Raw genomic sequence first — 19,686 nt, forward strand, 5'->3', positions numbered from 1 at the left:
AAGGCAAGGGGTAAGCTTCTAACCAATTTGTTTGAAAACTGTAAGTCTTATAGCCTTTAAAATGTCATTTAAACTTAACCATGAATGCATAAAAGCTATCCAATGGCAAAGACCCATTTATTTCCTCTTTTTTTTTTGCTTGAATCATTTTGCGGTGTTAACATGAAGTTCTAGTGCATTATCCTCAGCACCAAGCGTAGACAAGTGATTGTGGCTATATTCCAAGGCACTAAAGTAATGATGCTTTTCAAACACGATAAAACTTAATGCAACTCTTAATAATGTACTGTACACAGAGGGGATTGAATCAATTCCATTACTACTGGCACAAAAAGAAGCGAGATTCACTCATTCACTACAGCTGCCTGCCATGGTGATTTCATTGCCACAACTTTACTATTTAATTCAACTAATGCATTTGAAAGAGGCAAACTATGGGGAGAACTTTCAAAGACTCTATAGATTTGAATTATTGATTTGATTTTTTAAGGTAAATGGACATTAAGTATGAGTTAATGTCATTTAAGGATTTGAATCTGCCAATCTGAGTATTTTTTTCCCATTTCATTTTTATTTCATTTTAAACCATTGGTTGGTTTCTAGGTAACAAAATAGGCTTCTTTCTCATCGGTTAAAATCATGAATATTTATCAAATACTGGGGCAGGCAATTACAACAGAAGGTACCATTCCCTTAAATGTCATCGGAATGAATCTGGATTAGTAAAATGTCAGATCCTCATATTGTGTTCAATTAAGGACTTCCTGTGTTTTCTCAGCGCATGCAAACCATATTTGATTTAAGCGTAGAGAAGACATTACCATGTTTGAGACTGGTGCCATCTTGTTGGCTGTTCAACTGTGTTTGACAATATGGGTGCTTTTGTCTTGTTAACTAATTGATTTCACTGCAGAAATATTCTGGTTATTTTTAGTCAAGTTTTTCTTTTATTTTGAACATTACCAAAGATAGACAAATAGATAAGATTATGATCTTAGAAAAAATTGAACCAATTCTAGTTATATCATTTGAGGTGTAAAGATGCAAAAAAAACAATGGTTCCACAAATTAGTGGGTTTTTAGCGTGTTCGCCGTCGGACAAGTTTAGAACTGTCAAGCTTTCGTCAGGAGTAGCTCTGACTTCTTCAGGACAAAGTACCTAAGACTGCCCCTTGTCAACAGAAAACAAGCAGACCTCGCCTATCTGCTAAATTAAAAGGTTTGTTGGCTCTGAGGAAGAGCTGTTCAATGAAGACTGCCCCTTGTCAACAGAGAACATGTAGACTGCATATACTGTAATAGAAGTATACGGCTTACCAGGAACCGTTTGGCCACTCATGGACCGATTCATGGACCTTGTTTTCTGTTGACAAGGGGCAGTCTTCAGTGAACGGCTCTTTTAAGAGCCACCAAAACTTACAAAATCAGCAGATAGGCGAGATCTGCTTGTTTCTGTAGACAAGGGGCAGTCTTCAGCAAACGGCTCTTTTCAGAGCCACCAAAACCTTTATATTAGCAGATAGGCGAGATCTGCTAGTTCTCTGTAGACAAGGGGCAGTCTTCAGTGAACGGCTCTTTTCAGAGCCACCAAAACCTTTATATTAGCAGATAGGCGAGCTCTGCTTGTTCTCTGTTGACAAGGGGCAGTCTTCAGTGAACGACTCTTTTCAGAGTCATCAGTAGACAAGGGGCGGTCTACATGTCTCATTCTTAGGTACTTTGTCCTGAAGAAGTCAGAGCTACTCCTGACGAAAGCTTGACAGTTCTAAACTTGTCCGACGGCGAACCCGCTAAAAACCCACTAATTGTTATGAATTCCCGTCGTAAAAGCCTATCCCACAATTTGGTTCCACAAATGTAGCAAGACAAAATGCTAATTCAAATATCACTACACAGCGACATGTACTATAAGGGTGCACAATAATAATAAATTTCCCTATACTTTGTGTACAAAATGGCCGCTATTCAAATGGCTCTACCTACCTTACGAAGCGACTCAATTTTTAAAAGTGATGTTTTCCTGACAGACAGACAAACAAACAAGCAAGTAAACAAACTAAATTAAATATATCAGTGACCATTGAATTTTCGAGCTACTGGACCATGAATACAATACACTTTTTTCACCCAATTTTCAAAATAGAAGCACTTGTGATTTTACCTAGAAGCAGCTGGTTTGAGAAATACATGAAAAATCTGAATAAAAGCCCAGAATCTATCTTATTATCTGGCACAAATTTTCTTCAAAATCTGCACAATTTTTTTTGTTTTAATATTGATTTATAGGTGGGTAACTTTTACCGAAATGTAAAAACACCGCAGATCAGGACAAGAGCCCCCAAGAGACATTATTTGTGAATGTGAAATCATAATGTCTCATGCAACATTGAGTAGACAGTTTTAGCCAGATGTGTTCTCTGGTCAGCTTATCATGTGCCAGCTAACACCAGCATATTCTAATTATTTTATTCAAAAAATATCAATATACAATTTGTTTAAAATTGATTTCATAGCAGCAACATATCCTTCCTTGTAATCATTGAGCCATGCTGATGGATCGTGACTTATCTACTCATATTGATATGGGGGTGGATGGATGCATGGTAAAGAAGGGAGCTTGGTAATATTAGAATCTTATGAAACAGGTTCTTAATTGCCTAGCATGCTTAAGGCTTACCTGGAAAAATGAAACCTTGACTAGCTGTTTGCAGAAATAACAATAAATGCAGGAAAGGGCTTGTCCTGGCAGTGATTAGAAATGATTTTTGTTTTCAAGAGTGGTAAAACTGATATGATTTGTTTTGATAGTGCCAGTAGCATCAGCACTATCAAACAAGTGTTTACTTGATGCAGTGAAATTGTTGATAAGTTCTTTCGATAGTTTTAGCTTCAAATTTTGGACATTTTGATTAAAAATATGTCGGAAATACCAAAATCCTGCTACATTGAAGTAGACAAGTTAATATATGCCAGGGCAGCTGCAATGTGTATCAGCTTAAAGAAACTCACTGGAATATTAACAGGTAGCAATTTAGCAAAGTGACAAACCTAGAAAATGTATAATAGACTTTTTGAAGTCAGCAAATTAATTTGATTCATTTCACTGCTGCTCACCCATCCATGTTGATAGGTCGTGACTTATATTCAGTATTAGCTAGATGAAGGATCCACTAAGAATATATGACATCTATCCTCACATCAGCTATTACATTGCTTTCAGAAAAGAACAACACTCGCTTCCTCGGATTGACATGAGCGCCCTTTTAATGAGCAACATACAAGAGTTCTTGTGTTTCCTTCATGAGCACCGTTCTGTGCCAAGCAACGCTTTGACGCATATTTGGCCAATCAGATTACCGTTCTGTTGTTATGATTGTGACACAATTGAATTAGCCTATCAGAACCCCACTTCTGTGTTTAAGCTGTGTATGCTCTCAAATTGTAAACAAGGGCCGTTCTTTTGTAGTATTAGAAGTTCCCAGGGTTCTTATGGAAGTATGGTCCATGTGTCCCCCATGTCCTTGTTTAGAGTGTCATGTCCTTTTCTGTTCAAAGATTTGATATCTGACTATTTTAATGGTCATATAAATCTCTTGAGAGGGTATGCCTAATTTGAAAGCTTGAAACATTAGGAATCAAAACATGGCCATATGATCTTTTTAAATAAAAACTTGTTGAATAGGGAACGAGTGTCATCTTGCTGTCACTCAGGCATCAGGATACCTACCCTAAAGTTATACTAGGAATTAACAGAAATAGAAACAAAAATCCATATCAGATTGGAACTGTCATATGTTACTTAAAGTGTAATTATCACCTGTCGAAAAGCAGGTCATTCTGTCAGTAGCTTCTCCAAACAGATAAGTTACAGTTAGTTACAAAAATTATTCAACCATTGTTTGTTTTGTGTCTGCAGCAGGTCTTAGTAGGTGAAATCCAATATTACTGTAATTTACAGACGGCAATTGACATTGAATGTTGTATAATTAGTAACACATAATGCATACTGTAATGTAGGTCTCTAGATTTCATATTGGCAAAAGTTTGGTTGTTGCACTCCAAGAACTAACCTGAATATCAGCAAAAAAACAAACAAAAAAAGCAAACAACAGAAGTGTTTTTGGCACAAAAGATGACTGGCCTTTTCTATTAGTCCATTAATGTTTTCCCATTGCATTTTGTAACATCCAGAATATCCCTATTGATATCTGCTTTTGTTGACTTTATACACTGTATACATATTTTACTATTTGTATGAAAATCAAATGTACGGTATGCCATTTCTAATTTACCTCAGCCTTAATAAAAGATTAGAGTACTTTACTCTCAGTTCAGAAGTTGAAGGACAAGACAGACGTACACATCACATCAAGTACATTAATATGATGCACGCTTTCGCGTAATAAATATTTGCCATACACTTTCAGCTTTATTTACATGTGAAATGAATGTATCCGATTTATTGATTAAAAAAATATTATTACTTTTATTTCATTAATCAGGGCTATAAAGAAATATGGAATCAGGATTTGTTCTTCTTTCTTCTTGTTTCTGTTTTTTTTATGATGATGACATTTTGTAGATAAAGCAAGTCAGTTCAACATCAAAAGAACAAACGCAAACGTTGTTAAGGGGTGGGAGGTAGTCCATTAACCTCAGCCAAAACCTGTTTCCTGGATGAGCCACAGTAAATGCAGAATGCCACAACGATTTGAGGAAATTGATCTGTTACCCACTTACACATGATAGTGATTATTTATTTTTGTTACCGTAAAAACTCAATAGTTAGCATATGTGCTTACTATCGAGCACTTTTAAAACGTGCAAACATGAAGTGCCCCATTCACAAAGGTGTAAAGGTTTTTGAGCAAATCATCGATACACATAGTTATATATGAACAAGTAAACCTGCAAATGTGTGTCTTAACTCCATTAGCTCAGTTGGTAAATCGCTAGACTTTTTCGTGTTTTCAAAAGCGTTCCATAGTAAGCACATATGATAACTACAAAGTTTTTATGGTATGTCAGTTTATTTTAAATGATAGAGATAAGAAGTTTTTCATAGTAATGCTAAAAACTTGTGCTGATATTATTTGTATATTGCTAGATGCTGCTTCAACTTGCCAGGGGTATCTTTGCAGAGCAGACGTCACTGGACAGTGTTGTGCATAAAATAATGTCAGAAGCCATAGAACTTATGAAGTGCAAAAGATGCCTGGTCTTCATCCTGGAAGAGCATGAGATGTCGGTAAGTATCTTTGTCAACATCATCTTGACATTTTGTGCACACTTATGAGACAAAATTGAAAGCTATGTTTGTTTTTGTTGTAAATGGATGTAATCTGTGGCAGGAGAGTGAGAAGAGAGAGGAGACTAAGTCAGTAATGTGCTGCACTCATCATTGTAAGAGCAATTGTCAACTTCCTGTGATAAGTTTTGTGCAAAAAGTATTTTATTTATGTAGTTGTATGCATTTGTATACTATCTGTGTGTGATTTGGTGTAAAGTTGTAACATTATGGCTGTATTGAAGAATTGCAGAATAATAGTGCAGAGATGACTAAATTGGCACCTAAGAAGCCAACATACTGTAATAGAAATTCATTAATTAATTAGTCCTATTAGTTCCAAACAGAATACACATTATATACTATATACATGTAATACAAAACCTGGTATGAATATGAGTAGTAATAATGAAAGGAACCCTTTAGTTATCTTGTCTATAATTTCCATAATGTGATAAATCAAAATGTTCCGATTTCAGTGACTGTATTAGTACAGTATTAGTAACTCCAGCTTGCTGGCATTCATTCTGAACTTTTTGTTTCGAATCTGATATATCAGATTATCACTTCATTTTATATGCAAAGCAACAGATGTCTATGATTGGAAAATAAATAATGTTGTACACAAACTTATTCTTGAAAGTTGCACAATGGATCTTTCAAATTATAATTGGGTTTGTTAGCAATCCAGTAATATTACTAGGTTTATTTGTAACTCAATTATAGACATTGATTTTGGAGAACAAACTCATATTCCTGTGATACATCTTATTTCTGTTAGCATGGATAGGGCATTTTGTGATACACAGCCTCACTTTCTGAAATCTTTTTTTGAGATTTTTGTACCATTTTAAACCTCTGGCTTTACATAATGTTTATGTGCAATTTCTTGCAGATTCATTAGCTTGGCACAAATATTGTCAAATTTATATTTATGTTATGTTAAGGGGTCTGATAGCAATGTTTGCACATTATTTTTGTGGGACCTGAGAGATGCACCAAATGAATACGAGGAATATCCTTCTGATATCAAATAATTTTGATTTTTAATTTTTGATTTATTTGCCCATTCAAATAGTGTGAATTTTTCAATGAGTATTTACCTCAGGGTTCTCTACTCTGAAATGTTTTGTCCATATTATAAGCAACTGCAAATAACTGAGAGTGTAATTCAAGCTCACCATGGGACGTGCAATTTCAAATCAAGCCCACATTGCTACATGACTGTGTGTGTATGTGGTTTAATGGCGTGAGCGGTCATGAAAACCGTGACAATTAGCCAAGTTGTCATGTTCTGTAGTAACATTCTAACCTGCCCTGGTTCCCTGGGGACTTCCCCTACAAGTTTTTTTTTCATGTACTCGCATTCTGGTTGTATCTAATAAGATTCCTCCATGTCAGTATATCATGTCATTTCATGCTCCTATTACATACCATGGTTTCTGCAAAGCCACATGAGCAGATCGGACGATTTTGTGTTATACATGAATTCATTACTGGAACCATCTTTGTAGAGCTCAGTATCTTACTTGAGATACAAAACACATTTGATATGATTGATTTGAAATTGCAATTACCACCATTATTCTTAAGAACTAATTAAAGGATCACATTCTGATAGGAGCTGTAAAGGGGGTTGAACCTTCTCACTAAGGATCACTACCTGGCATTATGAAATAACAAAGCTTTGTTTACTAATATTTACTAGGGCTGTTGTCGAGTAGTGCTTTTATGGTCGACAATCGTCAAATCTCAAGGTCGGACGTCGACAAGTTGTCGACAAAGCAATACGTCAATAAAGTTGAAATAATATGTTCAGAGACCACGTTATACGTTGTTTATTTACATCAAAAAAACCCCCATATACGCTGCATCAGAATATTAGGATTGTAATGGAAAGATAATCTGCAAATAGAAAACTGATGCAGTTATTTCATGGTAAATAATGGCGATGTAAAACTTATCTCTAACATTTTAATGACCTTATTTTTTTTTTTTGACAGTTGGTCCATGCTTGGAACAATTTGGAAAATTGCTTTGTCAACAATTTTGTTATTGACAACAGTCCTAAATCGAATACATTAAAACTGCTGAAACTTGAATGTAAATTAATTCAATTCAAAGCAATCATACCCTTCTTTTATCCAAATCTCATTTATCATTGCCATTTTAGTTTCTCATAGACAAGATGAGAATATTTTATCAATTAATTAAGTAAATTAGTTTTTTGCAATCGTTAGTATTAGCAAAGCCAATACAAAATGTGATCAAGCCTAATGAGGCATGTTTGTATACAACTATTAATGAGATTTTACTAAAAGAGTGGTACAATATTGTTCTTGTATTTTATTGTTTTTAGTCAAAATTAAAATAATAATTTTTGTGAACCATATGCCCAAATTTGATAGTTATAATTTAATCATAATCATGAATATAGTATAACCATGATAACTGGTATATTTGCTTGATATATAGGAAAATAACAGCTTGCAAGATAGAAAACAATTCAGGAATTCAAAAGTATCCTTAAAATATTTTCGATACTTTATAATTAACTATTAGCACTCTATGTGTTGCTTTTATGTAGAAACAAACATCACCAAAGGCAGTTCTGATGAAAAGCGCACAAAATGTATGTACTTTTAACAAGGAACATGTCACTCACAAAAATGTTGCCATATAGAAATCAGTATCACAGCACTATTATAGTTGCATGATGTTGATTATGTATTTTCAAATTTAATTATTTTAATATGGAAAAACAGTGGCTTGATCAACGGGAATTATATAAATACACACAACGACGAACCTGCTGAAAGAATTTATATGTCGGTTATTTATTTACATAAAAATATTGCTACCGCATACACGCAGGATCAGAATAATGCAAAGATAATCTGCACCACTTGCGAATGAAAATAGAAAACTGATGCATTCATTTTGAGCTATTTCAAGGTAAATAATGTCGATGTTAAGCTTATCTCTAACATTTTAATGACTAGTTTTTTGTTGACAATTGGTCCATGTTTGTCGACAATCGGGAAAGTTTGCTTTGTCGACAACAGCCTTGTCGACAACAGCCCTAATGTTTACTTAGTTTGAATGGAAGTTTCTTAAAATCATTCTACAAAGCTTGTTCATCCAACTATCTGGTATCACATAAAAATTTCCTTTTTTCCTAATCCTTGGGGCAATTTTATGGCTTAAATTTCCTTTATGTGGATTAGATAAGCAATGCAGTACCTATGTCATGGCCAATACTGAAAATTAGATACATTTTATCAACTATTCCTCAGCGCCGATACACTGAATTACTTTCATCTCACTACGTCACTGCTTAAGACAGATTCTAGTCTGAAAAGGTAACTTATTAAGTTTACTTTCATCTCAATATAGGACTAGATTGGAGCTGTAACATCAAGTGAGATCAAATTACACATTGTCTATAAGATAAAGCAGTATGATTAAATACATTGATTATCTGTCAGTCCCATGTATTGTCACACAAGACCTTGATCTTTAATGCAATATCAACATTGTCTTGTTTTTGTAAGGGAAAAAAGGAAAACCTTGACGAAACCTTGACGACTTGTTAATGCTGCATAATCTCAAGAGTAAGAGTAGATCAATTTCCCATATCCGGAAATTTTGAAAGTTAATAATACTTTACAAGTGCGTGCTTATTATTAAGTGGAATAGTGTGAAAATGTTGACAGTGCAGCTTAGGCAAAATTATATTATTATTATTATGAAAAATAATATTTGTAATGCAGAGTGATAAGTAGGTGCATTTATGGTTTCTTTCACTTGTCATTAGTTTTATTTGTATCCAACAAATGTTTGCATGTTAGTAAGAACATAATTTTTGCAATTTATCAATCTGAGACAAAAATGACATGCACATTTTCTAAAATAGGAAAATATCCTTATGATTACTATTTATACAATCAAGAAGTATGAAAACAAACTTACCTACAATCCCCGAAATATGTCTTGAAACATTAAAAGCGTCTTTAGGGAAAATAAATCCCCACTCCCCGTGCAATGTTGAAGCGTGCAAATGTGTTCAGCGTGTCTCCAAAGTGTCGCAACATTGAATGATGGGGTGGGGAAGGAAAAAGTGTTAATTGATGGCCCAGCTTTCTTCTAATTCCAAATATTGAACATGTTATCCACATTAAAAATACACTTTTGATTTCATTCAAGATGCCTAAAGCGTTCCAAGGACATATTTCGGGGATTGTAGTTCACTCATTTGTGGTAAGATATTTTTTTGAACATGCAGACTCACTTAAATCATTTTTTTAAGATCTATGATCTTAAAGATTTGTTTAAAGCAAGCAGCTGAATTTGACGTTTAATAAAAGAACAATGTTGACAAGTTTTGACTCCCTTTAAAGTGTTGTATTTACTATAGTGTGTAAGTAGTGAGCACGGAGGCAGGAAGATGACACTTGAGGTACCTACTGGCTATTAGCTCATTTCCATTTGCACTGCATCTGTTCTGATTGCAAACTATCTCACTTTGTATATCATTCCGCTACCTAGCTGTGATTTAGATGAAGGCCAGCCAGCTACATATTCCTTTTATTTATGTTTGCTTTTGGCAGCTAGCCGGCCGGCCGCGCCTAGCAAATGATGCACAACTTTGAGAGCGGCTTTTAAGCTGTCTCTTCATATGATTTGTAAGCCATCAGCTCAAAATCTAAGTAGGCCGAATGAATGTATGAGTAGGAAACACAATACCGTATGTATGGTGGTAGAAGCAAGCAACAAATTGTCCAAAAGGTCTCCGAAATTTATTTGAAGTTAAATATGAAAACCTGAAATAATGGTAATGGTATAATATTCCATGGCTGCCCATGTCACTGTATATGGCACATAGAGAGAGTGAGAGAGAGTATATATGACCATACATTTAAATCAGTTAAATTTCCAACTGCTAAAAAGAGAACAAATGTTGGGGTTGATAAAGAACAAAGAAACAACCATAAAATCATATTACTCACTACAAAATTCTACTGAAACTTGCAATATGTGAAATGCTGTTCTAAGTTTTCTTACGTTACATAGAAGGAAGATGTGTGCGTGCATGGTTTTTTGATTTGTGTCTGTTAATTTGTTTTAAAGTGGATGCTGCATGTTTGGGCATTTGTTTAACTATTTCAACCACATGGAGTAAGTCATTGTGCACCTGACATTGCCAAACACTCCTGAGCAATTGTTGTCTTTCCTCTGAGACACTTTTCTTTTCTGCTTAGTTTTTAGCAAGCTTTTGATTGACAACTGTACACAAAAACAGGAACCACTTTGTCGCTTACATCTCTCAACTGGGTACATTCTTTCATTCAACTTTGTTAGAGTTCTATCACTTCAAGCTGTATATTCCTTTTTTCTACTTTAACTTTCAAGTTCATGAAGAACACCTTTTTTATCAGTACTGGGTCCATAATTGTGTTTGTCATGGGCACATCAAACTTGCATTGATAGGTGCTGTCTACTGAAGATAGTACAATTAGTTAACATATGATTATGCAAACTTGCATTGATAGGTGCTGTCTACTGAAGATAGTACAGTTAGTTAACATATGATTATGCAAACATGCATTGATAGGTGCTGTCTACTGAAGATAGTACAGATAGTTAACATATGATTATGCAAACTTGCATTGATAGGTGCTGTCTACTGAAGATAGTACAGTTAGTTAACATATGATTATGTAAACATGCATTGATAGGTGCTGTCTACTGAAGATAGTACAGTTAGTTAACATATGATTATGCAAACTTGCATTGATAGTTGCTGTCTACTGAAGATAGTACAGTTAACATATGATTATGCAAACTTGCATTGATAGGTGCTGTCTACTGAAGATAGTAAAGTTAACATATGATTATGCAAACTTGCATTGATAGGTGCTGTCTACTGAAGATAGTACAGTTAGTTAACATATGATTATGCAAACATGCATTGATAGTTGCTGTCTACTGAAGATAGTACAGTTAGTTAACATATGATTATGCACACATGCATTGATAGGTGCTGTCTACTGAAGATAGTACAGATAGTTAACATATGATTATGCAAACTTGCATTGATAGGTACTGTCTACTGAAGATAGTACAATTAGTTAACATATATGATTATGCAAACTTGCATTGATGGTTGCTGTCTATTGACGATAGTACAGTTAGTTAACATATGATTATGCAAACTTGCATTGATATGTGCTGTCTACTGAAGATAGTACAGTTAGTTAACATATGATTATACAAACTTACATTGATGGTTGCTGTCTACTGAAGATAGTACAGCTAACATGATTTATCCTAATTCTAGAAATATACAGCACTAATTTTGTTTGGAGTTAAAAATATTATACTGTTTTTTCAAATGAAACAAAACATTTCGCCATAATTGTGAGAGTTTAAATTCTAAAAACAAGCAGTTTTACTCGAATGCAGGGGAGGTAACTTTAAAAGATTTGTCATCTAGTTTTACTATGTTTCTCTTTATGAATATTACAAAGCACATAAACATTGTGCCTTGACTGTAAAAAATAAATAAATCGCATATCGCATAGCTCATTTTCTAAAAAAAACCAAAAAGCATAGCACTTTACTTTTGTACCAAATGTGTCTAAGACGGACATTTTTTGGTGTAACATTAACATGCCTGACCCAGTTCTATTGGTAGTTTACACACGCTGCAGATGTCTATCAATAGAATATCGATGAAAGCCTTTTCAAACATCGCTTTACTTCCTGAGATATGCATTGATTGGTCAGTGAGACCACCGATGTGATATATTAAAAACTAGTCTGACCCAGGACCGGTAAAAGAAACTTCCCATATACTCTGGGGAGGTGGAAGGCAAATTCTCTTCATAGGAAGAGGGTTTGTGTATTGGTATTGGGTTGATTAATAATGATATAGTCTATTTTACCAGTCGTTATCCACGGACCCAGGGGAGGGTCTACAATAGTGCAGTTATATCCATAATTGTGTTAGGCACTAGCAACTACATTTACATTGATATGTGCTGTCTACTGAAGATAGCACAAATTATCACAGTTATAATTATTTAAATTCTTTTTGAATCTGCAATATTTGTGTCAGAGCATCAGCATTGCAGATGATGGCAAGGACTGATATTAATCCAAGAGGTCATTGAATTAACAACCCACTTATTAACAACTTGTAGCTGTACATCAGTGCAATATTGTGAAGAAATGGACTTGGTATCACTTTCTTTTCATCCTTTGCATCTGATCATCTCAGCCATGGTTATCTCCCATGAGACAAGCAGATCAGTTTCAAGTGACTTGAAGGGATCATTTGCAATGAAAACCATTGAATGCAGTAACCGGATCCATGGCAGACTATTTCATGTGTGGATGGAAAGGAAATTGAGCGGCTAAGACAGGTGGTATATATTAAGAAGTGTGCCAAGATATGCTGGTTTCATGGATGTATGGTCACCCGCCTGCATGTCAAAGATGAATGGACACCATCTTCTATTTAACCCCACAAATGCTGATACAACTGTAATCCTTGGTTATGAATGTTCAGCAAAATTTGTTTTACAGTACACATTCTGGGGTTAAAGTGCACTAGAGGTGCTATTTCTCACCCAACTTGCCAGTTATTGGGCCTCCCATAAGCAAAATACTTACGAACCACATATATCTTATTTCTAATTTTAGAGAAAACAGTTTCCTTGTGCTTGTTGGTACAAATCAAGAGTGGTTCTTTTCAGTTTTAATTTGTCGCATCGGATTTCATCTTCAAATGTTAGTTGTAATACTTGTTGATATAGTATAGATTTGTGTATTAAGTAATTTTGTAGAGTAGCTGGATTATACTGTGTCTCGTCTCAAGTTGAAAGTAACACCATGTTGGAGTTTTTAGTGGCAGATTCAAATCGCAGGTGCTAACCTAATTCCGCGGGGCGTATACACTCGTAGAAGGGCGATTTGTCTGTACGCTGGCAACGCAACCATGTAAACGCACTGATTCGAGTCTGCCATTACAAAATCCAACATGGCGTTACTCTCAACTTGAGATGATACGCAGTATAAGTTGATTGGTAACAATGTTCTGTGGAAAAAGATAATGAATAAGTTCTGATTGGCCATGTTAACTAGTATTTATAACTTACAATTCACTGCTACTAAAATGTTATGTTATTTTTTTTATATTAGATATAATAGACTATATTATAGTCTCATTCAAGTGGTTTGGAAAAAGTATTGTATGTAAATTATGTGGTACATCTGTAATGTTCAGCTATTTTGACCCACCCTATCACCATGTTTACATCCCTTATGGACGTACCTGGTACACCATTATTATCACACTATGGTGAAAATAGGTTTACTCAACATCCCACCAGTGACCAGAGCACTTTCCTATCCTAACATTAAGGTCCCATCTTCGAGCTCATGCTTTCACTACCCGCTCTCTTATATGTTTAAGTGGAATTTCATGATTGCTTAAATGCAATGTCTTGGTATTGTTTATTTTGCCAGTCAACACACAGTGGACATACGATCACGCCAGTTCAGGAATGGACTCTTCATCCATTTTTAGTTCCGTCTAACATGTTTTAAGCTCCTGGGATGAGCAGCACTTAAATCATCTTGTCATAGTCAATAAGTGACCGAGATTTTTGAGTGATATGAGATTTTCTTTATCATTTTTCAATTTCTGGTTGGTAATGCATTTTGTTCAAAAGCGGTTAATGTCCTTTCTATATTAATAAGAGAGGGAGTATGAAGCATATGGAGACAAAACCAATGCATAGGAATGATTGCCTGCCTGCCTGTGTAAAAGCTGTAAAACTCTTAACCGCTTTACCTGGCATGGGAGAGAGCAAGCTGAAAGTACCTGAATAGGGGAATTATTTCTCCAGGGCCATATTGCTAAGATAAGGACAGGCAAATTATGTTATACTCACATTATAATGTTTTCATTATAAAGAGTAAAAGTGTGTTTGCCCAAAAAAACACAAGTGACTTGACTTAATAAAGATAGTTGCAGATGGACTGACAGACAGACAGACAGGACAGAGACATGAATAAGAAGACAGACAAGGGAGTAATCAAGACCAGTGTCCAAAAGAAATATTCATTGGATCTAGCCTTAAAACCAGAAACAGCTCTGTACATGTATGTGGAAAGCTAGTCTACTAGTTTAACATTTACCATTAATGTTGGCTTATAGGTCCCCATAGAGTGTTGGTCTAAGAACCTATGGGGATGCTAAATAAAACCTCTAGGCACAAATCAGAAATCTTTGGTTGAAAACTTATGAAAATATTAATAGTCATATCATTTCTCAATTTATGCACAAATTTGAATGAAATACTAATAATTTCAGTCATATGTCTGAATTTCAGAAATGTGCAAAATCAATTCCTGTGGGAGATTTAAGATTTTCTACAGCTAACTCTATTTTGAGATGCTCTGTAAACGATATATCAGAAAAACAACAACATTTCATTGGTGATAGAGGTCAGTTGAGACTAACATTTAAAGTGCAAACCATCGCCATCCCTTGCTTGCGGCACATGGTGCCCCCTCTTTGCCCTGCCTCCCTCCCTGCTTCCCAAGCTTGCCATCTTTGCTGTTAATGTTGGCTAATTGGACATCAACTCATGCATGGATTTCTTGGTTAGACTCACACAACTATGTGTGAAGTCATGCATGTGCTGAACTACCTTAGAGCTAGTTAACCAGCCGATGATGAGCTATGGTTCAAGCCTTTACATGTTTATTATGATCCACATGCCAGGACTACTCACAATCTCATATTCAATAAGAAGTGAGCCTCGTAAAGATTGCAATTAAGGAATCAGATTCATAAACATATGAATAAAGGAAGGAAATAAATAAGAGGACATTTAAGGAAGATGATGGAAAGTGCATACCTGATATCTTGCCACAACTCCTACAACTTGCAGATATTTACGTCTCAAACTAAGCTGATATTTCCCTTCTTTTTATTCACTGGCATTTTAGTTACTAAGATCAATCATTTTCATAACTAATGGCCAGTTTTTGGACCTGGATTGTCCTTTTTCGGCCAACTTGTTTGACTAATCCTCTTTTAAGAATCTCATCTCAAAATATAGCTTTGCATTTCTAAATGGATCTATGAAAGGGTTGATCTTCATTATGATTGAATTCTGCTAAGTGATGAATTCACAGACTTTGTATTTTAGGAAATTCAATTTTTCGTGTAACTCCTCCTTGTCAGCTGGTGAATTAATTACAATATTTGGTACTGGGGAGTTTTAGTGGATATTGTATTTTTCTTGTGTATCAGCTAAATTAAATTAAAGTACTCCTTGTTTGTCCTCAGAGACCATAATGTGCTGTTTTCACTGACAAATTGTATTTTCGGGCTGTAGTTTACTTCACTCTACAGTAACATAATTTAGCTTTGGGAATTGAAGGTGTAGCTGTTACAGTACTTGGCACTTAATTAAATATTTGAAAGCTTCTGAGGAAGGTTTATAGCAGTAACATTGTGTTGAAAGATAGTGTGTATCTTACTATCTTTCCTGACACAAGTTTGAAATCAATCAAGAGGAAGGAAAGATAAGATAAAAAAAACAGGAACAAGGAAAAAGAAGGATGAAATAAATACATAACAGGAAGAATTGAAGTGTAGGGAAATGAAAAAAATGTGATGATTGGTATTATGTAGCAACACAGCATGGTGGACAGACTGACATGCATCCCTACATACACACGGACAGGAATTGACAGACAGACAAGCAAATCATGTGGACAGACAACAGTCCAATAGACACAAGTTATCTATGAGAGAAAGTACCGAAATATTCTTGTTGTAGACTCATATCACAATATTATATGAATGCTTCATTAAGATATTGATCACATTAGTTTGATGCAAAATATAGCTATGGGATTTAATTTGCTCTTGTTCTGTGTCATTCAATTCAAAAATACTCATGGTAAATATATAAAGCTAAATTAGGCTGAAAGCTGTATCTCATAAATGGTATTAATTTGCATCTTTTTGCACTAATGAATCCAAAGTGTATACTTTTAGTGTACCAAAATATTTTTAAAATCTGGATTTTGTTGAGGGGGGAGGGGGTCTTCGAAAAATTTCTTTCTTCCTAGTTGAAGGTATACAGGGACGTGCCACTGTTTCGGGGTACCTTTTCAGCGAGTTTGGATCGATGGGTGGGTTTTCAGTGGAGTCCAATGCGCCAAACGGGGTACATATTGGTCAAAAGTGCCCCCAAAAGCAACCAATTAGGGCAACCTTGGGTGCTTTTGGCGGCGCTAACTTAATCCCATGATGCATACACACATGCATAGAAGGGCAACTTGTCCAAATGCTGGCATGCAACCACATAAACATGCTATATGAATGATTGCATCAACTTGATGTATTAGCTACTATGCAAACCTGCTCATTCTGCATTTTTTAAAATTCTATCGCAGATAGTTAACTTAATTTAGTCAGAACAACAATAGTGTTTAATTCAATATATTTGCTTATAAATGTATGAGAAGTTTAGTATTTGCACACACATGATCATTAAAAATACTAGATAAACTTTCTCTTTGAATGCTTGAATGTAATTTGAAAGCAAAGACACAAATGGTCTCCAAGCATACATAATGTGTGCATGGCTTTGCATTCATGAATGTCTGGATATCCACTTTGGATCTCTTGTTTCTGTTTGATTTATTGTATTATTGGTAAAGAAGCAGTGAATGTTCTCTTGGCAAATTGCATTGGCATAATACTGAGAAACCAATCTGTGTCAGGTATTCTGTAGATTTGTCATCCATTAATGGAGTGTACTACATGCATGACTGGACTCTAGTCTGGCTAATTTGATCCTCAAACTCACTCCAAAAGTCAAGAGTGACCCATCGTAAGGTATGAATACTTTGGATAAAGTAATAGCAACCGCTGCTAGAACACAAATCCTGTAATATTAATTGTCATAAAAAACATTGATGTAAATATGAAGTATTTGATTTGAAAGCATATTAGCTAAAATATTCAAGGGAAAAAATACCCTTACATACATAGCGGAAGTCGGTTTAACCTGGACTTTGAAAAAGTGAGGTTGTATAAAATTATTGAAGTTTGTAGCTTTAGATGAAATATGAGAACAATCACAGGACATATCTATTAATCAGGCAAGACTGACATGGGAATAGACTCCATTCATGACCAGTGAACATGAACCAAGCCTTGAGCACGCTAGAACTGTTCATAATACATTCATGTTGACTTTGTATCACATTAAAAGTTAATCAGGGACTATTGCATGAGACAATATTGATGACATTTAAACATCCTTATTCCTTAAGCCCAGTGTGGGTGTTAGATCCTGTGTGACATGAGCATACCTGTAGTTGATATGTGACACTATATACAGGAATGAGTAAGCCATCTTACATCCAGGATTATGCAAAGCGGAATCACACACGTTTATACAACTTTCTTGAGATTGAAGTTGATGTTTAGGACATTGACATTACAGCAACATATTTTAGAATAAAACGTTCCTAAAGACCATATTCAAATTGACCTTAGCATAAGGAAGTGATAATCTGACACCATATTCATTATGTACAAAGCTGAGGCAAAGCATCCAAGTTGAAGAAGCACTGGGTCTGATGTGGATCTGATCAAAATGTTTGCTTCAGTGGATAATGCTACACCTCTGTGATTTATGAAGCAACATTGTCATTGTTCAAACTTCACCTTAGTATTTTTCTCTTCAAATTACAAAATGTTCTTGGCATAATTATGCATTGACAGATGAAATATAGCTGAAGAGAGCATTATTTTGTTTTCATTAACTCTAGCCATTTCCTTTGATCATACCTAGAAAGTTGCCTCAAAAAAGTTTGTATTTTTAAAGGCAAGAGTGAGCAGTTTGAAATAGTGATTGAATTATTGAGACTGCTGGAAGACACTGACTAGATAGTAGTGAGCATCATATTGCAAATTGTAACATGTTTGATGGTTAATATAGAGGTAATGAGATACTTGGTATATAGCAATGTTAGGATCTACTTTCAGCTTACCTTTAGAACCCTAATCCAGATTCTGTGGAATAATGTACAACATTCAATGACATGTATAGTTTGACAGTGCTGAAAAGTATTTGAAATGACATAATGTGCTTGGATAATGGCCATCAAATACTTCGCAGCACTTACTGTTGAGATATACTCCTAGAATATTTTGTGGTGCATCTGACATGACATATTGAGAGTTTGCTTGAGTGCATTTCATGCAATTGCTGTCTGTTAACTCAATCATAATGAATTAGCCTGTATTTTCATGAAGTAACATTTTCTTTAAGTTAAGAAATTAACCTTTTGCTTGAAAACAAACTTCAGTATTTAACATTATGTTGATGATGTTGGTCTTTGCCAAGTACTAACCTACTCTCTTAATGTAAAAGAGCAAAAACCCCACTCTGAATTCAGAGTGAACTTGTTTTAGCATTATTCGAGCTGGAATTAACTTCCAAAGAGCCAAAATTGTTCACTCATTTATCTGCACATTTTCACTCTAGTCAGAGTGGGCTAAAATACAGCTCGAAATCCTGGAGCAATAGCTGTTTGATGGTACAAAGTCGCTTGTTTTAAGAGAAATTCGCTCCTGAAGAGTGACAATTTCACTCTAAGAGGAGCCTTCCCTCTCACAGCTCAACAGGGAGTAAATAATGCATTTTTTGAGTGGCTTTTCACTCTTTTACATTTATTGAGTATACAGGATGTACCAGCATAAACATCTTTGTTCAATTTTGCTTTCTAATAAAGGTTTGTGTCAAGTCAAGTGCATGCAGTAGTGAAGGGACTATTGACTATCAGCTGCACCTGATGCCATACTCTTGCTGTATATTTTGTGCGCTAAGACTGTTACAGGCATTCCCTCTATTTAGCTTAGAAATACCTGTGACTTTTACAAAAAATGGTGCACTTGGTGTAACATGCCCAACGGCTGAAGTTAATAGAAATGAATGTGATATGACATTCGTGTTTTGGAGCAGGCAAAAGCAACTTAGTACATTGGCAAGGAGAGAATGTTCAAAGTTGTTGAGTCACTCATTTAGATGAAATAAGTTCTGCTACATATGATATCTAGGACAGCAGCAGGTTTTTTGTGTGCCATGAGATAATATAGCAATAGTAGGAGTGGAGGTTATGTGTTCATTATTTATTAATTTAAGAATATAAACATTGAACACTAATAGTAAATTATTGCTGTGCTTATCTGGGTTTTATAAACAGACCATTAATTGTGTAGTTTGATATGCAGTGCACATACCCTGATATATCTTGCTTCCTGCTACACACAAAAAGATATGAGTTGTCACGAAACA

At 35.1% G+C, this 19,686-nt stretch overlaps 1 protein-coding gene across 3 annotated transcripts in view; it reads left to right on the plus strand.

Moving 5' to 3' along the window:
• The window catches only part of LOC140149117 (cGMP-specific 3',5'-cyclic phosphodiesterase-like), a 132,690-nt gene that overhangs the window by 62,216 nt on the left and 50,788 nt on the right, over positions 1-19,686 (plus strand). For all 3 annotated transcript variants that reach the window (XM_072171290.1, XM_072171288.1, XM_072171291.1), the window contains exon 4: positions 5,108-5,248. In XM_072171290.1, the coding sequence (XP_072027391.1) occupies positions 5,108-5,248 (141 nt within the window). The remainder of the gene's footprint in view (positions 1-5,107; positions 5,249-19,686) is intronic.

This window comes from Amphiura filiformis, chromosome 3, assembly GCF_039555335.1.
Source record: "Amphiura filiformis chromosome 3, Afil_fr2py, whole genome shotgun sequence".
NCBI classification, from domain to species: Eukaryota; Metazoa; Echinodermata; class Ophiuroidea; order Amphilepidida; family Amphiuridae; genus Amphiura; species Amphiura filiformis.